Consider the following 21,938-nt stretch of genomic DNA (forward strand, 5'->3'; position numbering starts at 1 on the left):
AGCTGAGCATGTCAGACTCAGTTTTGGAACATAACCCAATGGGAATCTGCATGCAATGTCTCTGGCTGCTGATTTCTAAGCATTAGTACAGTACTGAGGGCTGTATTTCCTGGGATGTGATAAACTTTTTCTGTGAAGTGACAGGAGTCACTTGCTGCAAACAGCAACAAAAGAAATCTAAAGCCCTGGGGTTAATGATACTGTGATACTGTGTGATTAACACAAAAATGCCAATGAAGAATAAGGATTTATGTATTTATGGTAAAGCCCTGCTCCTCTTGCTGGGTTGGCAGCAGCATGCTTCCACTATCAGATGCTGCCAGTCAACCATCAGAAGCAATTCAAACCCCAGGGCATTTGTGATCTATATTAAATAACAAGCCATGGTATCATTATATTAATTTTAGCTCTAAGCTATTAGTTTGGATCAATGTCTGCTGGGAATGAGTAAACATCAACCTCAGGATTTTTATTAACAAGATCAGAACAAAGGTGGCAGTGACTTCAACAGAACAGAAATCAGTCTCCTTCACAAAGAGCAGCTGCTAGGAGTATGAATTCCTGAAAGACTCTCAATTCTTTTAAGATGTGAGTTCTCCATCCTCCACAGAATAGTAAAAGCCTATTTCTTCTGGATGACAGTAATTTAATGCTGCACATTAAATCCCTCCTCACCAGTGACTATAGATTCTTGAACTGCCTCACTGTCTGACTGTCTTCCCTGTCTGGCACATACCCAGAAGTGGCTGTCAGATCCTGGAGCAGTGAAGCACAGAACAGCCAATACAGACATGTAAGCTTGTCTCTGTTGTGCTCAGGACAGCTTGCATCCACAGGTGACATGGTTCCTATGTCAGGAGTAAACAAAGTCCAGAAAGCTTACCTACAGTCAAGTCATGACTGACCATCTATAGACAAAGCTGTACAGGAAGTCAGTTTCTCCAGGAGTGTGCAATGCAAAGCTTGATACAAAGAGCATCGCTTCTTGACGCAAAGCTCGTCATACAATAGCATAGGTGTACAACATCTTCTGAGCCAGCCTGGTGTTTCCACTGCTCTGGTAAATAAGTGACAAGTTAAAGGCAGTGTCTCTCCTCAAGTCTGTCTGGTCAGTTTCAATTCCCTGTAAAAGTAAGGATGTAAAACGTTACCCATATGAAAAACCAGTACAAAACTTGAAACGCAAGCAGCACTTAGTGGCATCAAGTCACATATGGTTGACACAGGCTTTCAGCTGTATTCAAACAGGAAATGTCCTTCCTTGTGCCCTCCTTTAATGAGTTTCCACATGTTGTTAATTACCAAATTATATGATTACATACTCAAAACACTAGCTGTAAATTAGCTAGCCAACTCTGCTAGTTTGAAGCTAGCTAGAATGTTTTGGTGAGAAGAACTAGATTACAGACTGTGAAAGACTAACAAGGGTGATGTCTACTTCACTCATAGGCTTGCTGAGATGTATAAGAACAAGAATCCAAACATAGATAAGGCACTTCTTCTCGGGGTATTGCCTGAGCTGCATTTCTCTCTAGCCTCTCCGATTAATCCACTTTGCTTCCTAACCCCCTGGCTGAACCTCCATTCTTCCTTGGGTCTGGGGTAAGGTTGAGAGGAGTGGGAGAAGGTGGAAGGGCAGTTGGGAGCCCCTCCTGGGGACTCAGGTTTCTGGGAGGGCTGTTGTGTTTCTGATTACCTTTTACCTTGTATATAACTGTATATGCTGTAAATATCTACTTGTATATTGTGCTAAGATGTAAATATAAGCTTCATTCAAATTTCCAAAGGTGGCTGAGTCTAGCCTGGGTGATTTCCAAAGCTGGGTGTTGGGGTGGGGGGGTAACACCCAAACCACTACACCAGCTCATAAACATTTATTTGTATCTATTTCTCTAGTCAACATGAACCCTGCCACACAAGATGGCTGCCTCCAGCTCCCAGCACTAACACCTTGGCAATCTCATCATTTTCTCAAATCTCCTCCTTTCCTAAATACATCTGTAACCTACCCATGCCAAAGCTAGGCAGGATCTTTCTCTCAGTCCAGGCTCGTAAATATATGACATCAGCTGGGATGAGCTACTGCAGCTCAACTAGAGGAAAACCAAGGCTTAGATGTGTTTAGGCATTTTTGGAACTGGTCTATATAGCTCCAGCATGCTGCTGAGCAGAGAGAACTTGCAGTTGTAATTTATTACATGCAACAAAATAAAGCTCATCTTTAACCTTTTTGCAACTATTCCAGCCTACTAGCTGTATCTATTTCAAAGCTGACTGAGGTGTTATTCACATGGAGCTGCTTTTACTCTCTGTACACAACTTACAAAGAGACAGTACCTCTAAGGTGAGGGGAGGAAGGCTGAGGACTTTCTGGTAATAGTGGATTGCCAGGTGCAGTAATCCCAGCTGGTGAAGGCCACGGCCAAGGTTGTAGAAAGACTCTTGACATGGCCCACGCAGGTCCAAGTAGCGGTGAAGGAAGGAGAAGCCCTGTACACATCATACACATTTGTGAAAAGGTGTTTCAAGGTAGTGGAGAGCAGAGGGAATAACTGCCAATATCCTGTGCAGTAACAATCAGCCTCTGGTCTATAAATGGGTCTGGCAAATGAAAGGAAAATGTGAATAAAGGAGATTAGAAGTTGAAGGTAGCCTAAACTGCAGGCCACGAGATCTTTACAAAGAGAGATCTAAGAAGCAGTTAGAAGAAGTAAAAAGACAACAGGGTGAAAAATAACCACTTCCTAAGTCTATAAGGTTTGCTTCAGTGATGCAGTTTGAAACACATGTCTCTGAAAGGCACGTAGCAGAGATCTTGCACTAGAAAGCTTCTTCAAAGCAAGGAGGACGAGAAAATAATGTGGAAAAAAACCTAAAGCACAGCCATCAAGACTGAAATCAGTAATGTTTTCACAAGCATCTCTGCGAGCAGTCACTGGGTACAGGCAGCAGCAGAAGCTACAGTTGACCAAGAGCAGATTCAGATGGGCACAGCTCTAGACCAAAAGCCTACTTCCATCTGCGTTCATGTTTTGCAATATCCCTGTTCTGAAATGCAGTATTAATGATGTCCAACGGTTCAATGTCCAGATGGAGACCAGTGACAAGTGGAGTCCCTCAGGGATCTCTCCTGGGTCTGCTGATGACACCAAGCTGTGTGGTGCAAGGGACTCACTTGAGGGAAGGGATGCTATCCAGACGGATCTTGACAGGCTTGAAAAGTGTTGAACTTTATGCCCAAGCCAGTCACAAGTCAAAGTGTATCTGAGTCAGGCCAATCTCAGGCACAGATCAAGGCTGGGTGCAGAACGGATTGAGAGTAGCCCTGAAGAAAATTACCCCCTGTGGGGGGTGCTGTATAACGAGAAGCCCACCATGAGCCAGCAGTGCCCTCATGCAGCCAGAAGGCAGCTGTGTACTGGGCTGCATCAAGAGGAGTGTGGCCACAGGGCAAGAGAGGGAATTCTGTCCCTTGACTCCACTCTTGTGACACTGCACTTTGAACATTGCATCCAGTTCTGGTATCCCCAGCATAAGAAGGACAGAGAGCTGGTGTAGTGAGTCCAGAGGAGGGCCACAAAGGTGATCCAAGGGCTGCAGCACCTTTGCTATGAGGATAGGCTGAGGGAGCATGGGTTGTCCAGTCTGGAGAAGACTCTAGGGGGACCTCAGAGCTGCCTCCCAGTACCTGATGGGATCCTACAGGAAGGCTGGAGAGGGACTTTTCACAAAGGTGTCTAGCAACAGGGCAAGGAGGAGTGGTTTGAAGCTGAGAGCGAGTAGGTTTAGACAGTCTTAGGAAGAAGTTCTTCAGTACAAGGGTGGTGAGATTCTGGAATAGGCCACCCAGGAAGGTTCTGGATGCCTCCTCCTTGGGGCTGTTCAAGGACAGGCTGGATGAGGCCTTGAGCAGCCAAGTCTAATTTAGAGGCATCATTGGCTATGGCAGGGCAGTTGGAGTAGATGATCCCTGAAGTCCCTTCCAACCTGAGCCATTCTGTGATGGAAACAGAGTGTGTTGTAGCCATAATGGCAGGATACAGAGCCAGGACATGCTACCAGTAGCACTACTGTCAGTAACTCACCTGTACTAGGAGAGCATGCCTCTTCAACACATACTTCTGAGATGCCATGTGGATGAAAGTCAAGCCAATGCAAAGGCTGTACAGAGGTTCATCAGGGTTTGCACGGAAGGCTTGCACATACTGTCCTAAAGCAAACAATTCAATCAAGGTGGTGATTGTGAAAAGTATCCCTTAAGAATTTTAAGGCCAAAAGAGAACATCTTCAAATTAGAAGCACAAACTAAGAAAAGCCAAAGCACCAGACTGACCCTGTTAAGCCAACCATCATTTTCTGATGTATGAAGAAAACTATTTTACAAAATCCTTCTCAGAAAAAACAATATTGATTTGTGATATTTGTTACTATTAAAGATTATGGATGTTACCAAGGGCATGCTTGAAACTGCCAGACACAAAGGCATTGTGCCCGTTCAGGACACACAGCGCATGATTGTCCGGGTTCTTCAGCATCAAGCGGAGGCAGAAACGATGGTGACGGACATCCTGAGACTGCATAGTGACTTGGTTGAAGATGTTCCACAGCTGAGGTTTATTGACATTTTCCATCACCATGATTCTGTACAGTAGAAGTAGAAAAGTACACAGAAAATTAGTCAATGCTATATAGGTAATGCTGTAGCTGCAATAAAAGCTCAACAGATTGGGGAAGGTGACACTCAAATAGCAGGTCAGTGACTGAGGCTAAGGTGAAAGACAGACCCAATGATTTTGGCAGAACCAACCATCTACTGCGTTATGCGCTTTTTGGTATCAGAGGCTATCAGAAAGCCCTGCACATAATCCCAGCATAGTAGGGGTTGGAAGGCACCTCTGGGCATCATCTAGTTCAAACCACCTGGCTAAAGCAGGGTTACTCACAGCAGGTTGCCCAGGATCACAAAGTCCAGGCAGGTTTGGAATCTCTCCAGAGGAGACTCCATGACCTCTCTGGGCAGCCTGCTCCAGGGCTCTGGCATCCTTACAGCAAAAAAGTTTCTCCTCATGTACAGATGGAACATCCTGGGTGCCCATTGCCCCTTGTCCTGTCACAGGGCACCCCTGACAAGAGTCTGGCCCCATCCTCTTGCCCCCAGTAGCTTCTTTAGCTCTCGCTGAGCAATGAGAAGATCCCTTCTCAGACTGCTCTTCTCCAGATCTCTCAGCCTTTCCTCATGTGTTTTAGTTCAAGCTGAAAAGCATCACCTGCCTCCTTTGGCAACAGTCTCAGCAGTACAACAGCCCCAGTGTACATGTACAGATGAGGCTGCTCTGCCTCACCTGATATAGTTGTATGCTTTCCTGAAGTTCTTGTCCAGAATTGCAGCAGAGAGACCAAAGTATTCCAGCTCCTTGCGCTTTTGTCTATCATCATAAAATGAATAATACTCCAAAGAGGAATCCACCAGTAGCTCTGCCTCCTTGTACCGGGAGAGGTCACACAAAGAATAAATAGCCTTCAGGAGGAGGTTCCACCAGTCATCTTTTGCCAGCACGCTCATGAGAACAGCAAAAATTGCTACAATGATCCAAGATAGGAAGTTGAGAAAATTCCAATGAGAGTGATAAACTCTTAAATAATAAAAGTACTTATATTCAGCTGATCTTCTCAAAACCATCTCAGCATTAACAGGCAAAATAAAGATAGACATGGTATTTACTCCCCCCCCCACTTTCAGTGCTGTTTATGTAATACTAGCTAAAAAATTGACAAAAGTTAGGTATAAATGGCAAGAAATACACATAGTGCAAGCCATAAAGTTCCTACGGGAATGAATTACAGCTACTCTTCCTCATCCACCTAAGGGTGCCTAAGAATATGTGGCCTGGCTCAGGCAAGTCTGGGCCAGCAAAAAGCAACACAGCACTCTCCTACTGTGTTTTTCTCTTCTAGACCTGCAGGCACTGCATCTGCACTGAGAATGTTGTCCTCTATGATCCTTCCAGGTCCTTCCCCATTTGAATTATTCTGTAAACCACACTAGTTTTCTCTGCACTATTATTCCCTTAAGTAGTAACATCTTAATTTTTGCTGCCTTCTCTGTCCTAGACATAAAGCAATATTAACATTAACTGCATGGACTGAGCGTGCAAAACAAGTCACATTTATTTAACTTTTCAGAACTAAGTTCATCTTATTGCTTTAATAAACATTTGTTACCTTTTGCATCACAATTCGCTGTCTCTTGGTCGTCATTGTCAGAAATTTTATCCCTTGACACCTTAATAAGATAGAGGTGTCTCTCTCCAGATTTGGAACTAGATATCAAACACACCTGAGCTCTGCTCATTGCTACCTAGAAATAAATTTAAGGGAGTGTTTCAGATTACATCAATACATCTATGACAAAGGCACCCTCATGGCTAATCCATCTTGCTCGTGCTGCATGACAAAACTGCAGCTTGGAAACACCATGACAGAGCAAGATTCTGAGTGACCCCAAAAGGAGTGTTATTTCTGCATTTTTTCATGCTCCACTCCAAACTGGAGCAAAAGAAGCTACAAAGTCTCTTTAAAAGAGGTAATAGGCTTCTAGAACATCCCTGTAATACTGAAATCAAGACTGTTTGCATTGAGGCACAGCAAAACCAAGCATTTCTGTATCAGTTTCAGAAGTAGGTGTGTAATCAGCTACTGAACCAGTGTAATACAGCAGTAATGGATAAAACTGAAGTCCAACTATTCTCTCTCCCTCCTTGTTTATAAACTCACCACTGCTGTATTTGCTGGCGCCATAAATCTGGGGGACTAGGTAATTTTATTTCAAGAAAATATGACAAATTGATTTAAGAACTCCAAAAGCAAATTGCTGAAATAGAAACCAGTATCCACACCTTAAGAAAGCACTCAAAGTAGCATTAGAATTCAGTGTGTTCTGTGTACAGTGAAAAACAGGTTGCTTAAATCACTTCATTAGGAATTAGACACACGAGTGGTCCTCTGCTCTGTCCCTACAGGTAGGGACACCGGTATGTGCTAGTTTGAAGCAGGCTAGAATGTTTTGGTGAGAGAAAGTAGATAATTTAGCTGTGAAAAGGAAAACAATGGTTGTGTCTCCTTCTCTCACAGTCCCACTGAGAAGTCTGGGAACAAGAAGTAAACATTAGATAACACTCTCCATTTTGTTCTCACTTTGCTTTTGCCTTCAGACCGAGCCACATCGCCTTAACCTCACTGCCACTAACCTTCCTTCTTAACCTCTTGGCTGCACCTCTATTCTTTCTCAGAACTGGGGTAAGGTTGAGAGGGGCAGGGGGGGGTGTTGGGGTGGTTGAGAACCCCTCCTGGGGACTCAGGTTTCTGGGAGGGGAGTTGTGCTTATGTATTACTTTTCCTTTGTATATTTCTGTATATAACTGTATATATTGTAAATAGCTGCTTGTATATTGTGCTGCTGTAAATAAATAGCTTCATTTACATTCCCAGAGCCCTTCTGAGTTAGCTGGGGCAAATTCAAAAGTGTGGGGGGGCAGGTAACAGCCTAAACCATCACACAGTATTACAGGCTCCCTGCAAGGTTATGATCTAACAAAATGAATCAGTTGAATATAAAACCCCCTGGCTTTCCTCCTGAGCTTCTTGGTGTCTTGTCTTAACCCAACGTACAGCTTGAAAGCTTGGCTTACCTTCAGCAGCATTGCCAGCATTGTGAGTAAGGTGTCGATGTAACCATACATTTTGCCTTGGGAATACAACAGCGTGGAGCGATGGAGAAGCAGCTTTAATTCCTAGAGAATAGGGAATGTTATTATTCAACCACTTGCACAGGAAGCGAGTTCATGAAACAAACTGGTTTGACTCAGTACAGTACCAACGGGATTGTGAAAGCTTCTTGCAAGCTGTAAGAATCTTGGCAGCAGCAGGTAAGACCCAAGTAAACTGCCCTGCAGCAGATGCTGTTTGAAATTCTCCATTTTCAGAGAAATTAGGCCTAACTACAGTGAAGGTGCTGCTGAGAGGAGACACAGAAACTTGGCTACAGCACTGCAGAAGTCAAACCACACACATCACAACAGCGGATCAACTTGATGCAAAGTGATTGGTGTCTGAGTGGTTCTCAGTGGCCAGGAGCTTGCACCTCACCCCAAAATAATCAGGTAGGAAAAGGGAAATACTGTTGAAATGGTGAGGGAGAGTGAGCTACATCCCTGATGCTCTCTAGTGAGTAATTTGCTGCACTGTGAAGGCTCACCATGCTGGAAATCAGGCTCAATCCTTGCTCCTAGGTAGCTGACAGTTTTAGCCACTACCATGCTTCAGGAGAATAGTGTTCCCTGAACTGGAAGGGCAGAGTGCTTCACCCACCTGCTGGGCAGCATTGGCATCCTGTGCCAGTGTGTCTGGATCATACATGGGTTCCAGTGCTTCCAGAGCCTTCTCAGGTCGGCCCAGCTGCTGCTGAAGTGTGGAAAGTGAGATTCTTGCATCCAGGTGCAGTGGGGCAAGATCAACAACTTTGGCATAACTGTCAGCAGCACGTTCCATGTGTCCCAAAGCCTTCAAGCACTCTAGAAATACCACAAACAACGCAACACACATGAAGAGCCTGTAAGATACTTCATACACTTTACAGATACTTTTTCAGTTAAAATCATCCAAAATATGCATTATGAAAGTTAAAATATTCAGAAATATGTACTGCTGCATCCACATTTTCACTTAAAGTATCATCTTTTAACAAAGGATGGAATGCAGAATAGATAGCTCTTTCACTTCATTAACTATTTTTACCTGAAGTATATTTCAGTCTATATGAAGGACAAGAAAATCCTCCATGACAAGGTTCTCATAATAAATTCCAGTTATAGTCTGACATATACCAATGATCCTTCAACATCTGACTCAAAAATTCCTGTGATCTTAGACAAAGGCCCCTGGAAATGTTCAGCATTGTCTCATCACCCCTCAGCAGCCGTGCTGCTTCTTACCCGCGTGCCGCAGCCATACAACAGCCAAGTTGTACCGCTCGGAGCAGACAAGGGAGCTCAAGAGAGGCAGTGCTGAGTTGTACTCTCCCACATCCAGAAACGCCTCTGCGACGTCCAAATACAAGTCACCCATTTCTTCTGGATTTTGTTCTACCAGAGTAGTCAGAAGGGGCTTAAGGGGAAAAAAAAAAGGACACAAAAAGCACAAATAACCAAAGAGAACAATTCTTCCAAGTATGGTTATTGGACACACATTTTCATGCTGTCAACAGGCTGCCCAGGGAAGTGGTGGAGTCACCACCCCTGGAACTGTTAAAGAAACGTGTGAGCATGGCACTTGGGGACATGGTTTAATGGCCATAGACGTCCTAGGTTGAAAGTTGGACTCAATGATCCTAGAGGTCTCTTCCAAGCAAAACAATTCTATGGTTCTTCCATTTTTATTCTGTTTGCATTCTGAACTACACTTCCTTCATTTTTCAGTTTAAAAAAACTGGAAAAAAGCCCCAAAAAAACAAAACCATGAACTGCAGAACTCCTGAAAAAGCCATATTTTTCTAGACTTGACATCTCATATCTATCCATTTCACATCTGATGGGTGCCTTCGCGATGAACCACAGCATGGTCTTGGGCCCATCCGAGCAGCAGGTCTGTGATTTACTGTGCATCAACAATACTTCCACTGAAGGCATGCTTTCTAAAGACAAATCCAGAAATTGCAGATTTCTCTCCTGGAGTGGGAGGGAGACAAAAAGAATCTCCACAGCTCTCTCAGTGACCTCAGCCACAAGAAGACAAGAAAAAAATTACTGCCTTTGAAAAGTTATTAAAACACCCCCCAACTTATGGGTTGGTTTCTACTTACATTCAGAGGCTCTAGGATGTTCAAGTGAACCAAGCACACCATCAGCTTGACTGTGATGTCGATGGGAACACCTTCAGGTATGGAGCAGCTGACCTTCTCCACAGCTGTGAGAAGATAAAGAATTCCTTTCTGAACCCAGAAGCTTTAGCAAGAATTTCACAAGCTGACCCAGGCCATGTTCAGATCTGCTAAGAACATAATTCCTCACTGACTCTAGAAAACATTGGTGTAGGCTTGGCCTATCTCCTCCTTTTGTATGTTTCCAGATAGTTGGAACAACTTCTTCCTACTGTCTCTGATACTAATCACGTCACACAAACATCAAGTGCTGTCTGTCTTCATGGATTTCCACAGCAGGATCCTGTAGGATGCACTTAGAAGTTTTGCCCTCTCAGGATGTGCTTGCTTCATAAAGCCTTCCCTTAGCAATTCATGAACCTGTACCCTCTTCTCCTTCCTTTTGAATGAAATACTCTATATTACAGCATTTATTCTTATTAAGCTAATCCTGTGTACCAGAGCTCTGGCTGTACACATTGTTAGGAGAAAGTTCTGAGTAAGGGAGTATACAAGAAACCTTTCTTGGATGAAGCCCCATTTCTTTGCTGTTAGAAATCTTCCTCCATTTTCATATGATTGCAACCTGAGCATACAATCAGTTCACAGGCTTGCACAAAACTGAGAAGTTAAAATACCTGCAGCACTGGATTCAGCAACTGGAAGACTCTGGTCATCAGTCGTTGCCTCCTGGCTTCCCTCAGCCTCTGCCACTGCCTCTGTATCTTCAAAAAAAAAAGATTAGCAGGTTACCCTGGGACCACCACCTAAGCCAAAAGTGCTTTTGAATCCATAAACGATTGGGAGCTTGCTCAGAAAAGTGGGGGCTGGATATTTTTCCCCCTTTCATTTTCAAGGGCAGCAGAGCAGGAAATAGTCACAAAAGTTACAAAGCAAGAGCAGGAAGCAAACTCTTGAGTAGTTTAGAAGCTTTGACCTAAGTGATTGCACACTCCAGGTAACTTGGCAAAACTCTTATAATTCCCAGGTTCCTTATTGTTTAGCTTCTTATAAATGATCCATTCAAAGTCTAAACCAGGTCAGTCATTTAGTGATCAACTGTAGTTTTACCTGGTCCATTAAAGCAAAAAGCCAACAGAAGTATTTTATCCCTACACTGGGTTTGAACTGCTGAAATAACCAATTTAATCCTATGACAGGGCCTCTGCTTATGGAGCTGGTATGATGGCATCGTTCATAGGATCATCAAATCAACCAGGTTGGAAGAGACCTTGAAGATCATCCACTCCAACCTATCATCCAGCCTTAGCCAATCAACTAGACCATGGCACTCATCCAGTCTTTTCTTGAACACCTCCAGGGACAGTGACTCCACCACCTCCCTGGGCAGCCCATTCTAATGGCAAATTACTCTTTCTGTGAAGAGCTTCCTCCTGACATCCAGCCTATACTTTCCCCTGCACAACTTGAAACTGTGTCCCCTTGTTCTGTTGTTGATTGCCTGGGAGAAGAGATTGATGCCCACCTGGCTACAACCTCCCTTCACATAGTTGTAGACAGCAATGAGGTCATCCCTGAGCCTCCTCTTCTCTAGGCTAAACAACCCCAGCTCCCTCAGACTCTCCTCACAGGGCTGTGTTCCAAGCCTCTCACCAGCTTTGTCGCCCTTGTCTGGACACATTCCAGTATCTCAACATCTCTCTTGAATTGAGCAGCCCAGAACTGGACACAGGACTCAAGGTGTGGCCTGACCAGTGCTGAGTACAGGGGCAGAATAACCTCCCTCGTCCTACTGGCCACTGTTCCTGATACAGGCCAGGATGCCATTGGCTCTCTTGGCCACCTGGGCACAGTGCTGGCTCATGTTCAGCTACTATCTACCAGCACCCCCACGTTTTTCTGCCTGTCTGCTTCCACAGAGCAAACAATCATTTTAAGACTGAAGCAATGATTTTCACAAAACAGTCTTCTCAAAGACAGCTCACTTTACTCACTTACAAGCCAGCACTCCCAGACTTGCATATATCAAAACATTTAAATGTTTAATATCAGAAGTAGGGTTTGTGAAGAATGTTAGTCTCAGATTGAGAAGCCACTAAGCCTATCTAAGTCTTTTTTTCAGAAGACACTTAGAAATAGGTGGACTGATGTGAACACTCCCAGGAATGTTTAGAACTTTAAAAGGCTGCAGTTGCCTGGAGTGCAGCCCTTGTCCTTTGTGAGTCAGCAGAGCTAATTGGACATCAGAGAAACTCCTTACAGGGAACTGAGGTCATGCCATGCAAGTCGTTAAGAGACACTGGAAAGTTTCAGAAAAGAAAAGCCTGTCAATGTGCATCAAAATACCCCTGAAAACCGAAAATTAAATGGAAGGGAAAATGTCATATTGGATGAGCAGCAGGGGCATGCTAACCTCTTGTTAGCTACTGACCTTTCTTCTCCTCAGATGGACTTTTTTCTGGTGTTTTCTTTTCAAGTACAATTCCTGCAAAATCTGTAATAACCTAGAACAGACAAGTAACTTAAATAATTTTAAAGGTTTAAAGGGCATACAGAGTAACCAGATCACATGGCAGCTGGTTTAGATATCACCAGAGTCATCAAAAGAAAAGCTGCACTCATTTCACACGTAGTCAATTGGCTAGTTCTGAGTTTGATCATCTTCTGTCCAGCACCTCTTTAGCAAATGCAGCAGTTACCTTCATCAGAACTAGAATAGTTTTTAGCATTTATAGTTTCTTTTAATGCCTCTTGGAAGACTGAAAATAAAGCATTAGATAATTGCAGAATGGTTTAGACTGGAAAAGACCTTTAAGATCATCAAACTCAATTGTTAACACGGCACTGCCGAGTTCACTGCTAAACCTCAGCACCACATCTACATCTCCTTTATAAAAAACAGCTCCAGGAAGGTGGACTCCACCACTTCCCTGAGCCTGTTCCAGGACTTGCCAACCCTTTTGAGGAAGACATTTTTTCTATAGTCCCATCTAAACCTCTCACTGCTGCACCCCGAGGCTGTTTCCTGCCACTTTCCTCTTAGGAGAATAAGAACGTCCACAAGGAGAAAGCCTCAACTAACAGTTTCTTCCATCTACCTTGCAATGAATAATCCTGGCCACATACTAAATTCTCTCCTCTCAAAGTCAGACCAAATCAACCTGGAAACATGCCTCAGAAGTAAGGGATAAAGCCTACTAGAACAAACTGAGAACAGATTAGTGGACTTCTCCACTTCCCAATGCCTTAGAGTCAAGGTGTATTGACTTTCTGAAATGGATGCTTGATGCTTAATGAATAAGTTATTAATTGTAACACAAGTATGTCAGATAAAGCACAACGGTCTGCATTTGAACCTTTACATCATACAGTGTCTCCCCCTAAACTATAACCTACAGCTTAGAGAATATCCTTTGCTGGTAGCACTCCAAAACCAGCTCATAGGTCTTCTCTGCCTACTCAGAGTATGGCAACTATAGAGGAGGAAGGATCCCAACATTTTAAACATGGAACAGCATGCAATTCTAACAACCTCCAACATCAAACTACTAACTTTAATGTTAATTACTACAGAACTAATAGCAAGCAATCTGTATTTGATCAGCTACAGAACTAGGACCATATCTAAGCACTGTAAGAACATGAACTGCCCATTCTGACCAGCAAAGAGGTGCTGAACATGACAGAGAAGTGTATTTAGTTCTCCATACCGCCAGTGCTTTGTCATACTGTTTGGAGGAAATATACAGTTCAGCTGAGATGTTAACATCTTCCATGGAGACCAGGCTCTGGTGCTTAGTAAAGGCTTCTTCTATTATCTCAATAGCAGAGGTCACATCATTGGCTTCATAGTAACTTCTATAAAACACAGATATGAGACACTAAGTATTTGAGGTAACCTCAAACACAAGCAAAAGGATTTCCCCACTTATTTTTGCCTATTAACAAGTATTTTCATTAGCAAGTTACAAAAGATGGTGAGAAAGGTGTTTTTTTTTTCATTTTCTTAGAAATGTTAATAATTTTTATGTATTTTGAATAATCACCATCTATGTTTGGACATTCCTGGAGTTTTCATCACAGTACCTCCCACCTCAAGACAAGTTACTGATGATGTACCACATTTACTTGGTTTCAGAAAAATCTTCAGTAATAATAGTGTTACAATATATTTTTGTGGTGCATTTCACAACCACAAGGATCAACACACTTAAACTGTTTGGAAACAGGCTGGTAACAGCTTTCTATAGTTTATGCATGAGTAAGCTTAGATATAAAATAGCTTGACAGCTTATTAAAACCACAATAATAGGGCTACCCACTTCAACCACAAATCTCTGTCTTGGGCAAGAGAATGCAACACTTCTAAGTTGATGCATTGATCCTGCACAGGATCATTTCCATGTCAGGCTTTGAAAACATGACATTAGTTGGGGGCTGAATGCTGGTGGTGAGCTTGCCCCAGCAAAATCAGATGCAGCTTTTATTTTAATCAGCCAGCCAGCCTGCAGCAGCTGCAGAGTTTATCAACACCATCTTGCAAGGAACTCTGGGAAACCAAAGCAGGGTGTTTTCCAGACCAACTCACTTTGCCATGTCTCTTGCCAGCTGCATGAAGCGCTCTCCATCAGAGGGGGAGAGGAGGTTCAGGATGCGCCTGTAGCCGTCCATAGCCAGCTTGTGTTCCCCCAGCTGCTCGTACAGGCTCGATCTCTCCCACAGGTAACGCACGTTGGTTGCATCATATTTCAGAGCTGCAAGAAGAAGCCTATTAGCACTCTAGTGCAGGAAAAGGCAACAATGGATTTCACAGTTGTTCCTCTGACTAGATGAAGACTAATGAGCACATAGCAGGTTTTGTACAAAAAGGGCACCCTACATTAAGAGTCAATGACTCTTTGACTCCAGATAGGGGTACCAGAACCCCAGCAAAATGCAGCAAGCTAAATTAGAAAGCAGAAGAGAACAAAACTGTTGCCATTAGCACCCAAGGCATTAGGTCCTGCACCTGAGTTGGGGCAATCCCAAGCACAAATCCAGACTGGATGGAGAAAGGCTAGCAAGCAGTCCTGAGGACTTGGAGATGCTGGGTGATGAGACACACAACACAAGATGGCACTGATCCCCAGCAGCATGGGAAGCAGGTGGAGGGAGGGGATTCTGTCCTCTGCTGAGACTCCACCTGCCGTGCTGGGGCCAGCTCTGGAGTCCTCAGCACACGAAAGGACATGGAACTGTTAGAGCAAGGCCAGAGGAGGCTTTGAAAATGGTCTACGGGCTGAAGCACCCCTCCTGCAAAGATAGGCTGAGAGAGCCAAAGTTGTTCAGCCTGCCAAAGAGAAGGCTCTGGGGAGACCTCAGCGTAGCTTTCCAGTATTTGAAAGGGGCTACCCAAATTCTGGAGACGGACTTTTCATCAAGGCATGTGGGAAGAGGAGGAGGGGTAACAGCTTCAAACTGGAAGAAGCAGGATTGAGATTAGACATAAGGGAAAAATTCTTCCCCATGAGGGTGGTGAGGCACTGGAAACTTTTCTGGAGGTTGTCCAAAGGAACTGTAGAGGGACCAAGCCTGACAGTGTTGAAAGCCAGGTTGGACAGAGTCATGAGCTGTTCTAGTAGGAGGTGTTCTTGCACACAGCAGGGAGTTGGAACTAGCTGATCTTTAAGGTGCCCTCCAACATAAACTATTTCAGGATCCTAACATTTACTTTCACCTATTAAAATGTTTGCTACCTTTTGTGTAGCAAAAAACAGCCTGTTTAATATTGTCCTGTTCCAGTGACATTTCAGCCAGTCTAACCCATTCCTCAGTATCACTGGGATTTAGGTGAGCTGCAATCAGTTCAAATTGTAGAGACTTCTCCATATCACCCTGGTCTTCATAGATCATGGCAAGAGTAGAAAATGGCTCATGAGCAAGAGGAGCTGTGAAAAGACAACGAGAATAATTAAGAATTATTGTTTTCAAACCAACCTGAAAACAACTGCATTTGCCTTTCTGCAACTACAGATATGACAATTATAGGAAAGTTCATTGCTGTTTAAATTCAGGCAAAAACTTGCAGCTTGACTCAATCTTAAGAAGTATTTATGGCATTATCCTCCACTGCAAGTCATGATGATGTTTATATCTTGGTTCTACAGAGCCAGTAAAAGCAAACTGCGTAAAGCTAAGCAAAGACACAGGTCTCAGCAGGATCTGTGGTTTTCTTTTACAAGCAAAACATCAGAAAAACCAGACTTTATGTTCTCAATTCCACACTGCTTTCACAGTGACTTGCCTTGTGCTGAGTACTTTCATCACCAGCAGAGGCACACTGCATTTTCCTAGTGTGCATGACGTCACTCACACTTAAAGCTCAAAAGGTTTAACCACTCTAACATACCCTGTCGAATGATTTCCATGCACATCAGAATGGCCTCCTCATGTTCTCCTCGAGCAAACCGGATATTGGCCTCTCCCATCAGACCCCTCAAGGCACGAGGAAGCTTGCTTCGAGGTCTTTTCTCCTAAATGGAAAAGGGGATTTTAGATCTACTGCGGATTCAGCTGTGCTCACATTCAGGAGACATCAGTCACACTTGTGCTCAACACGAGTTTACTTAAGTACTGGTGATACTAAACTGACCCAAACGTCTGCCAATTTCCATACCTGACAGTGACTCTGGTATCTAATGCAGACAATCCAGACACTGCAAAAATTCACCTTGTTACTTTTGGAAGTTTGCCAACAGTAATCTACAGGAATTTTAACAAAGATAGGTGACACCACCATAACCAGAAGTATCTTACAGGGATTGATTTGCAGGCAGGTTTCCCAGTGAGTAGCTAAAAATCACACAAACTGGCATTTTTGTACCATGCTTCAGGACAAACAAGGGAGTTGTATCAAAGTCTAAACACCTGCCTTCATCATTTTTTTGGTCTCTCGATTAAGTACCATCTCCAGCACAAAAACATCACCAGCTGTGGGCTGTTCAGCCGTTTCCTCTTCCTCTTTTTCTTCTTCCTCTTCATCCTCCTCCTCCTCCTCTTCATTTTCCCCAAGCATGGATGCAAAGACCCGATGAACAGATTTACTGACGCCATCTGATGTTTCTCCTGGTTGAGATGCAAGCAAAAATGCAGTAAAGAGTATAATCAAGAGTACATGTTGCTTCTCAGGATAAGTACAAGGAAAACAGAATTCTTCATACTTGGTAGCCCACTTTAACAAGCAACTCTTAATAAAAAGTCCTGCTGAAATGCAAAAATACTGTTAACCACCTTCTCTGGTTTTAAAGCTCTGTTATCCACCACCAATGCTTAGTATCCCCCCGTCTCTAGCATATTTGGGATATTTCAACTGAAAGCATGGAGCAGCATATTGAACAAAGTGACAGTTTAGCCAACATTCTTCTCAGCCCTTACAAAAGAAGTGTATCCAGCAATTTCCAATCATTGAACTCATCAGATGAAGCCAGGCTTTTCAGCTCAAGAGGGTAAGTGAGCACACAATTGTACTAAACAACAGGGTGGAGACCAATTTTTAGAATAAGAATTGAACCCAGGATCTTGTAACCACTCTGGTGATGATGGTAAGGGCCCTTTAACATGTGTAAATGCAAAATCCGGACCATCCACATTTTGCTGGAAGAAGCAATAACAACATTCATTAAAACAAGTACAAATGTGAAGCTATACATCCAAAACTGATATCCTTAAAGCAGATGATTTATTTTAAAAATCCTATTCTTTTAATGACAGCTTTTCACTACTCAGCTCAGGATTACTGGCCCTCACAAGTGCCCACCTGTGCAAACTATCAAGCTATGCAGAGGTTTTCTAATGACAATTTTTCATTTCTAAGCCAAAGTTATAAGCCCCTCCCAAATTTCTACTTATGGGGATATCAAAATGTTTCATGTTTAAAGGTGTCAGCTAGGGAAATGGGCATCTAAAGATCTGCGCAGGTCTAGGGAGGTTCTTCTCCCCCTCTATTCTGCCCTGGTGAGGCCACATCTGGAATACTATGTCCAATTTTGGGCTCCCCAGTTCAAGAGAGACAGGGATCTGCTGGAGAGAGTCCAACAGAGAGCCATGAGGATGACTGGGTGACTTGAGCATCAACACGAGCAGAAACTTCTTTAAAGCGAGGCTGAAGGAGCACTGGAACAGGCTGCTCAGAAAGGTTGTGGAGTCTCCTTTTCTGGAGACTTTCAAAACCCACTTGGATGCATTCCTGTGTGGATTACCCTAACCTATCCTGCTTTGGCAGTGGGAGTTGGACTCAATGATCTCTTGAGTTCCCTTCCAACCTCTAATGTTCCATGATTCTATAACAGAATAACCACAGTTATCAGGCTGAGACTTAAAAACAAATCTATCATTTATTGCCTATATGCAAGAGGGAGTTGGGTACTACACCTGAATTTATCCTTATTTTTTGATGTGCCTTTTTTTACCCAGACTTAGATACATTTAGTTGTTTTTATTCTAACTTTGATATTAAGTACCTAAAAATCAAGACTTTTCTTCCTGCACCATCTGAAAAAGAATTTAATAATTTCATCCCCCTTTTATTCCACTCTCCTTAGACACAGGAGATCATCTGAGATAGGAACAAATTAGCTTTGAAGATTGATGTGCCAAAAGTGATTCCAAGAATGACCTTTTCTAACATTTTTCCTCTGAATACTCCAAGTCTGATTCAAGCAACAATTCCTTAAATATAAACAATATCAAAGTTTCCTTGATACTGACTGCTCTTTAGACTTCTGTACTGTCTGTAGTACGAGCAGAAGTCAAAACTAGTATCAAATCTATCAGTGTGTGTTTAGTTTTTCATAGACAAAGATGACAGACATGGAAAAAAAACTGTAAGAGACAAGGTTACAAAAAAAATACAGAGAAAGGATGTGGCACTTGGTGCCATGGTCTAGCCTTGGGCACTGTGGTAAAGGGTTGGACTTGATGATCTGTGAGGTCTCTTCCAACCTTGGTGATACTGTGATACTGTAATAGCTTGGAAGTATTTCAACAAAAATAGAAGTGGTCAGTAAAGAGCCACAGATATTTGGCTCCAGCCACAGTTCCAGTGCTCAATTTCTGTCCTTCAAGTATAGGAGGCAAAACCAAGGCACCACTGAGGCATATTTTAGGTGAGACAGTTTGAGGTCTGATTCTGAAAAGTAAGGAAAAAACCCTAACAAATGCACAAAATCCCCCTGAACCACCACCACTGCCAAACTCCCCCAAATACAACAAAAAACCCCACCCAAACCCAGACACAAAAAAAACCCCACAACACCAAAGTCCCCAAAACAGACGCAGATTATGAAAATTTGAAACAAAAGCAGCAAGAAGAATCTAAGAATCAACAGGAAGAGACCAAAAATTACACTTTGTTAACTTACAGCCCGGGCAACCCCTCGGGAACATGCCCTGACTGGTGCACGCAGTAGAGCTTCTCAGCAGGTGTTCTGAAGTAAACTGTAGCACTCAAAATTTCAAGCTACAAGCCAGAACACGAGGCTCAAGGTCATGCAGCACCCACACAAATTAGAGATGTACCACATCCAGCAATTGCTGCAAATCCTTTTGCTATGTTGGATCCCAAGGAAGCCAAACTCATTTTGCTAAGGCACCAGTAACTGTACAAAGAAAGCCAGCCAGAGAATGTGTTGCTAGGAGAACATCCAGCAGGAGAGAAATAAACACAGAGGCACTTTAAACAGGTCAAACAATAACTGAGTAGGAGAAAAAGATAAAGAAAGGGAAAAAAAAAACTTTTTAGCTATTTTACTTCACTTAGGATGACAACACTCACACAACAGAATCAAGTATTCTGAAACACTGTAATCTCAACAAAAGGCTAGCAAAGAGATGAACAGGAAAAATAAACAACCACCAAACCAAAACAGGCTGAAGGTTTTCAACTTATTCATAACTTCAGAGATCAAATAATTGAGGGCACGTGGCTACCCTGTTAAGAGGCCAGAAGGGGAAAACTGAAGGTTTCCCAGAAAAAAGAGACAGTCAGCTGGCCAGAGGCAGCCTCTTAAACACACGAAACGAGTTACAACACTGGCTAGCACTTTGAACACCCCATACTAACAACATGCAACATGCTGCAGCACACACAGGTTTGAAAAGCAGCAGACAAGTATAAACGTCAGCTATCAAAGAGAAAATGCTTTCAGTGACCTCCTAAATGCATTTTTCACTGGAATTATTTCACTAACATTTACCGTCCGTTTCATCCTGATCTTGGGATTTCCCAGATGCTTTTTTTGATGAAGATGAAGCCTCTACATCTTCAGTGTTTTCATCAGCAGACGTATTTTCACCATCCTACACATACCAACAATACCAGTGATCAGCTTTGTAACATGACTCATTCCTATTTGCCCTAATACTTACAACCAGCACTTAAACCTGAGGTTTCAGATTCTGCACTGCAAGTGAAACCAGGCAGAGTCAGCCCTGTAGCTCTAAGTCTAAAGGAACACAGTTCAGCAGTTATATTCCTGTCAATGAGAGGTGAATTGGATAGTGACTATTCACATTACTTTTGACTGAAGAGACTCACTGCTTTGCTTCCTTGGCATTACAGTCAGGTTACGGTAACGTGGCTGACAAGCTACAGATGTGTGATAAATCCTTTTAGAAGCCTGCCTTTTTAAAATGCAGAACGAAACACTAAACCAGCACTTGTTAGTCCAGTGAGAAAGCTGCCCTAGTATATCACTTCTCCTTCCATTTCAGATGAGTTCTGCTGAAGTTGCTCTCCAAAGACCAGGAAATACAGACATTCAGCTCCGTTTTGAGGTAAAGATGGTGAAATTAACAACAAAGCTCCAATCAAGCATACAATATAGATCTCATAATGCTTCCATCTGCTTACTTTTAGGCATAGAGCCGTCTCTCCCGGTATTGATTGCTGTCAAAAATCTACAAACAATACCAAAAGGAGTCAAATTGGATCTTGTTCAGTTTCACACAGACGGTGGGAGAGTGGCACTAGTATATGCTGGATGATTTTGTATCTAAACCTGCTTCTGCTCATTACTCCAACTTAAAGCAACTAGGTACGGTGCCCAAAAGTAAACGCCACGAGCTTTTGTCGTGTCCAGGGGCGCAAGCCACACTGGTACGAACCAAAACGTTGCATTCCGTGCCTCTGAAAGGTCTAAGCTGCTTTGAACAACTTGTCCTACCAGACCCTAATGACCCTTAAAGTTAAGGCTAGTTCATTGTAATTTTTGCAAAGAAATCAACGGTGACGTGGACATAATCGATAGCTCTGCACAGTAATCAAAAGCTGAGCACACCACACCTGACATAAGCCCACAGACACAAAGGAGAGGCAGCCTGGAAGGGGCCGGCGCGCTGCCAGCTGCGGGCAGGGAAGGAGCGGGCCGGGGCGGCCCGCGGGGCTGCCAGGGGCAGGCTCACCTTCTCGCGGCTCTTACGCTCCTCTCGCCGCCGCTCGAACTCCTCGAAGGAGATCTTCCCCTCCAGATAATCGATCAGCTCCGGGCTGAACCCCGACATCGTTCCGGCAGCCGTCGGGGGCGGGAACTGCCGCAGCCACGGCCCCGGAACGCAGTTGAGGACGGGACGCGGGTCCGCCCGTAATGGCGCCCGCCGCGCCCCGCGCCCTCACACGCCAGTTCCGGCCCGGCTGCCGCGGGGAGGGGGACACAGGGAGGGTTTGCCGGGGACAGAATGCCCCCTGGGAGCGGGCAGCGCCCGGCATTGGCGTGGAGGACCCCCTGAGCCCGGGGGGCTGCGACGCTGCCGCCGCCGCCGCCGCCTCGGAGGAGCCAGAAGCATGAGGGCCCAGGGCAGCAGGGAGGTGCGCCCGTACTTGTCCTCGCTGCAGAGCTTTTGCACATACGTACGCAGGAAGCATGGCTTGGTTCCATGCACGGTTATGGCACGGGTGACTTACTGACCTGCGCCTGGTCAGAAACGGGGGCTGGGGATGATGAGGGGTGAGGAGCAGGCAGCCACCAGCCCCCTGGGGCAGGTGCCTCTGCCAGAGCAGAAATTTTGCCCTTTGCTATCGCCCCCCCAT

At 44.0% G+C, this 21,938-nt stretch overlaps 1 protein-coding gene across 2 annotated transcripts; it reads right to left on the reverse strand.

Annotated features, from left to right (window-relative positions):
- Positions 1-448: 448 nt before the first annotated feature.
- On the reverse strand, positions 449-21,509 carry GTF3C3 (general transcription factor IIIC subunit 3). Of its 2 annotated transcripts, XM_064158884.1 has the most exons (19): positions 21,314-21,509; positions 20,107-20,209; positions 16,785-16,978; positions 16,263-16,386; positions 15,610-15,801; positions 14,463-14,628; positions 13,585-13,732; positions 12,306-12,378; positions 10,552-10,638; positions 9,857-9,960; positions 8,991-9,162; positions 8,368-8,570; positions 7,689-7,790; positions 6,223-6,358; positions 5,343-5,580; positions 4,451-4,641; positions 4,086-4,210; positions 2,338-2,490; positions 449-1,123 (listed from the first exon to the last, which is right to left on the reverse strand). In XM_064158884.1, exons 1-19 carry the CDS (start codon positions 21,410-21,412, stop codon positions 1,001-1,003), a joined length of 2,733 nt encoding a protein of 910 aa, XP_064014954.1. In that variant the 5' UTR covers positions 21,413-21,509; the 3' UTR covers positions 449-1,000. The 2 variants fall into 2 exon arrangements, with proteins under 2 accessions (XP_064014954.1, XP_064014948.1); XM_064158878.1 differs by lacking the exons at positions 16,785-16,978; positions 20,107-20,209; positions 21,314-21,509 and having other exon boundaries at positions 10,552-10,632; positions 16,263-16,382.
- Between the last annotated feature and the right edge of the window lie 429 nt (positions 21,510-21,938).

Source organism: Pogoniulus pusillus, chromosome 2 (genome assembly GCF_015220805.1).
Source record: "Pogoniulus pusillus isolate bPogPus1 chromosome 2, bPogPus1.pri, whole genome shotgun sequence".
NCBI lineage: Eukaryota > Metazoa > Chordata > Aves > Piciformes > Lybiidae > Pogoniulus > Pogoniulus pusillus.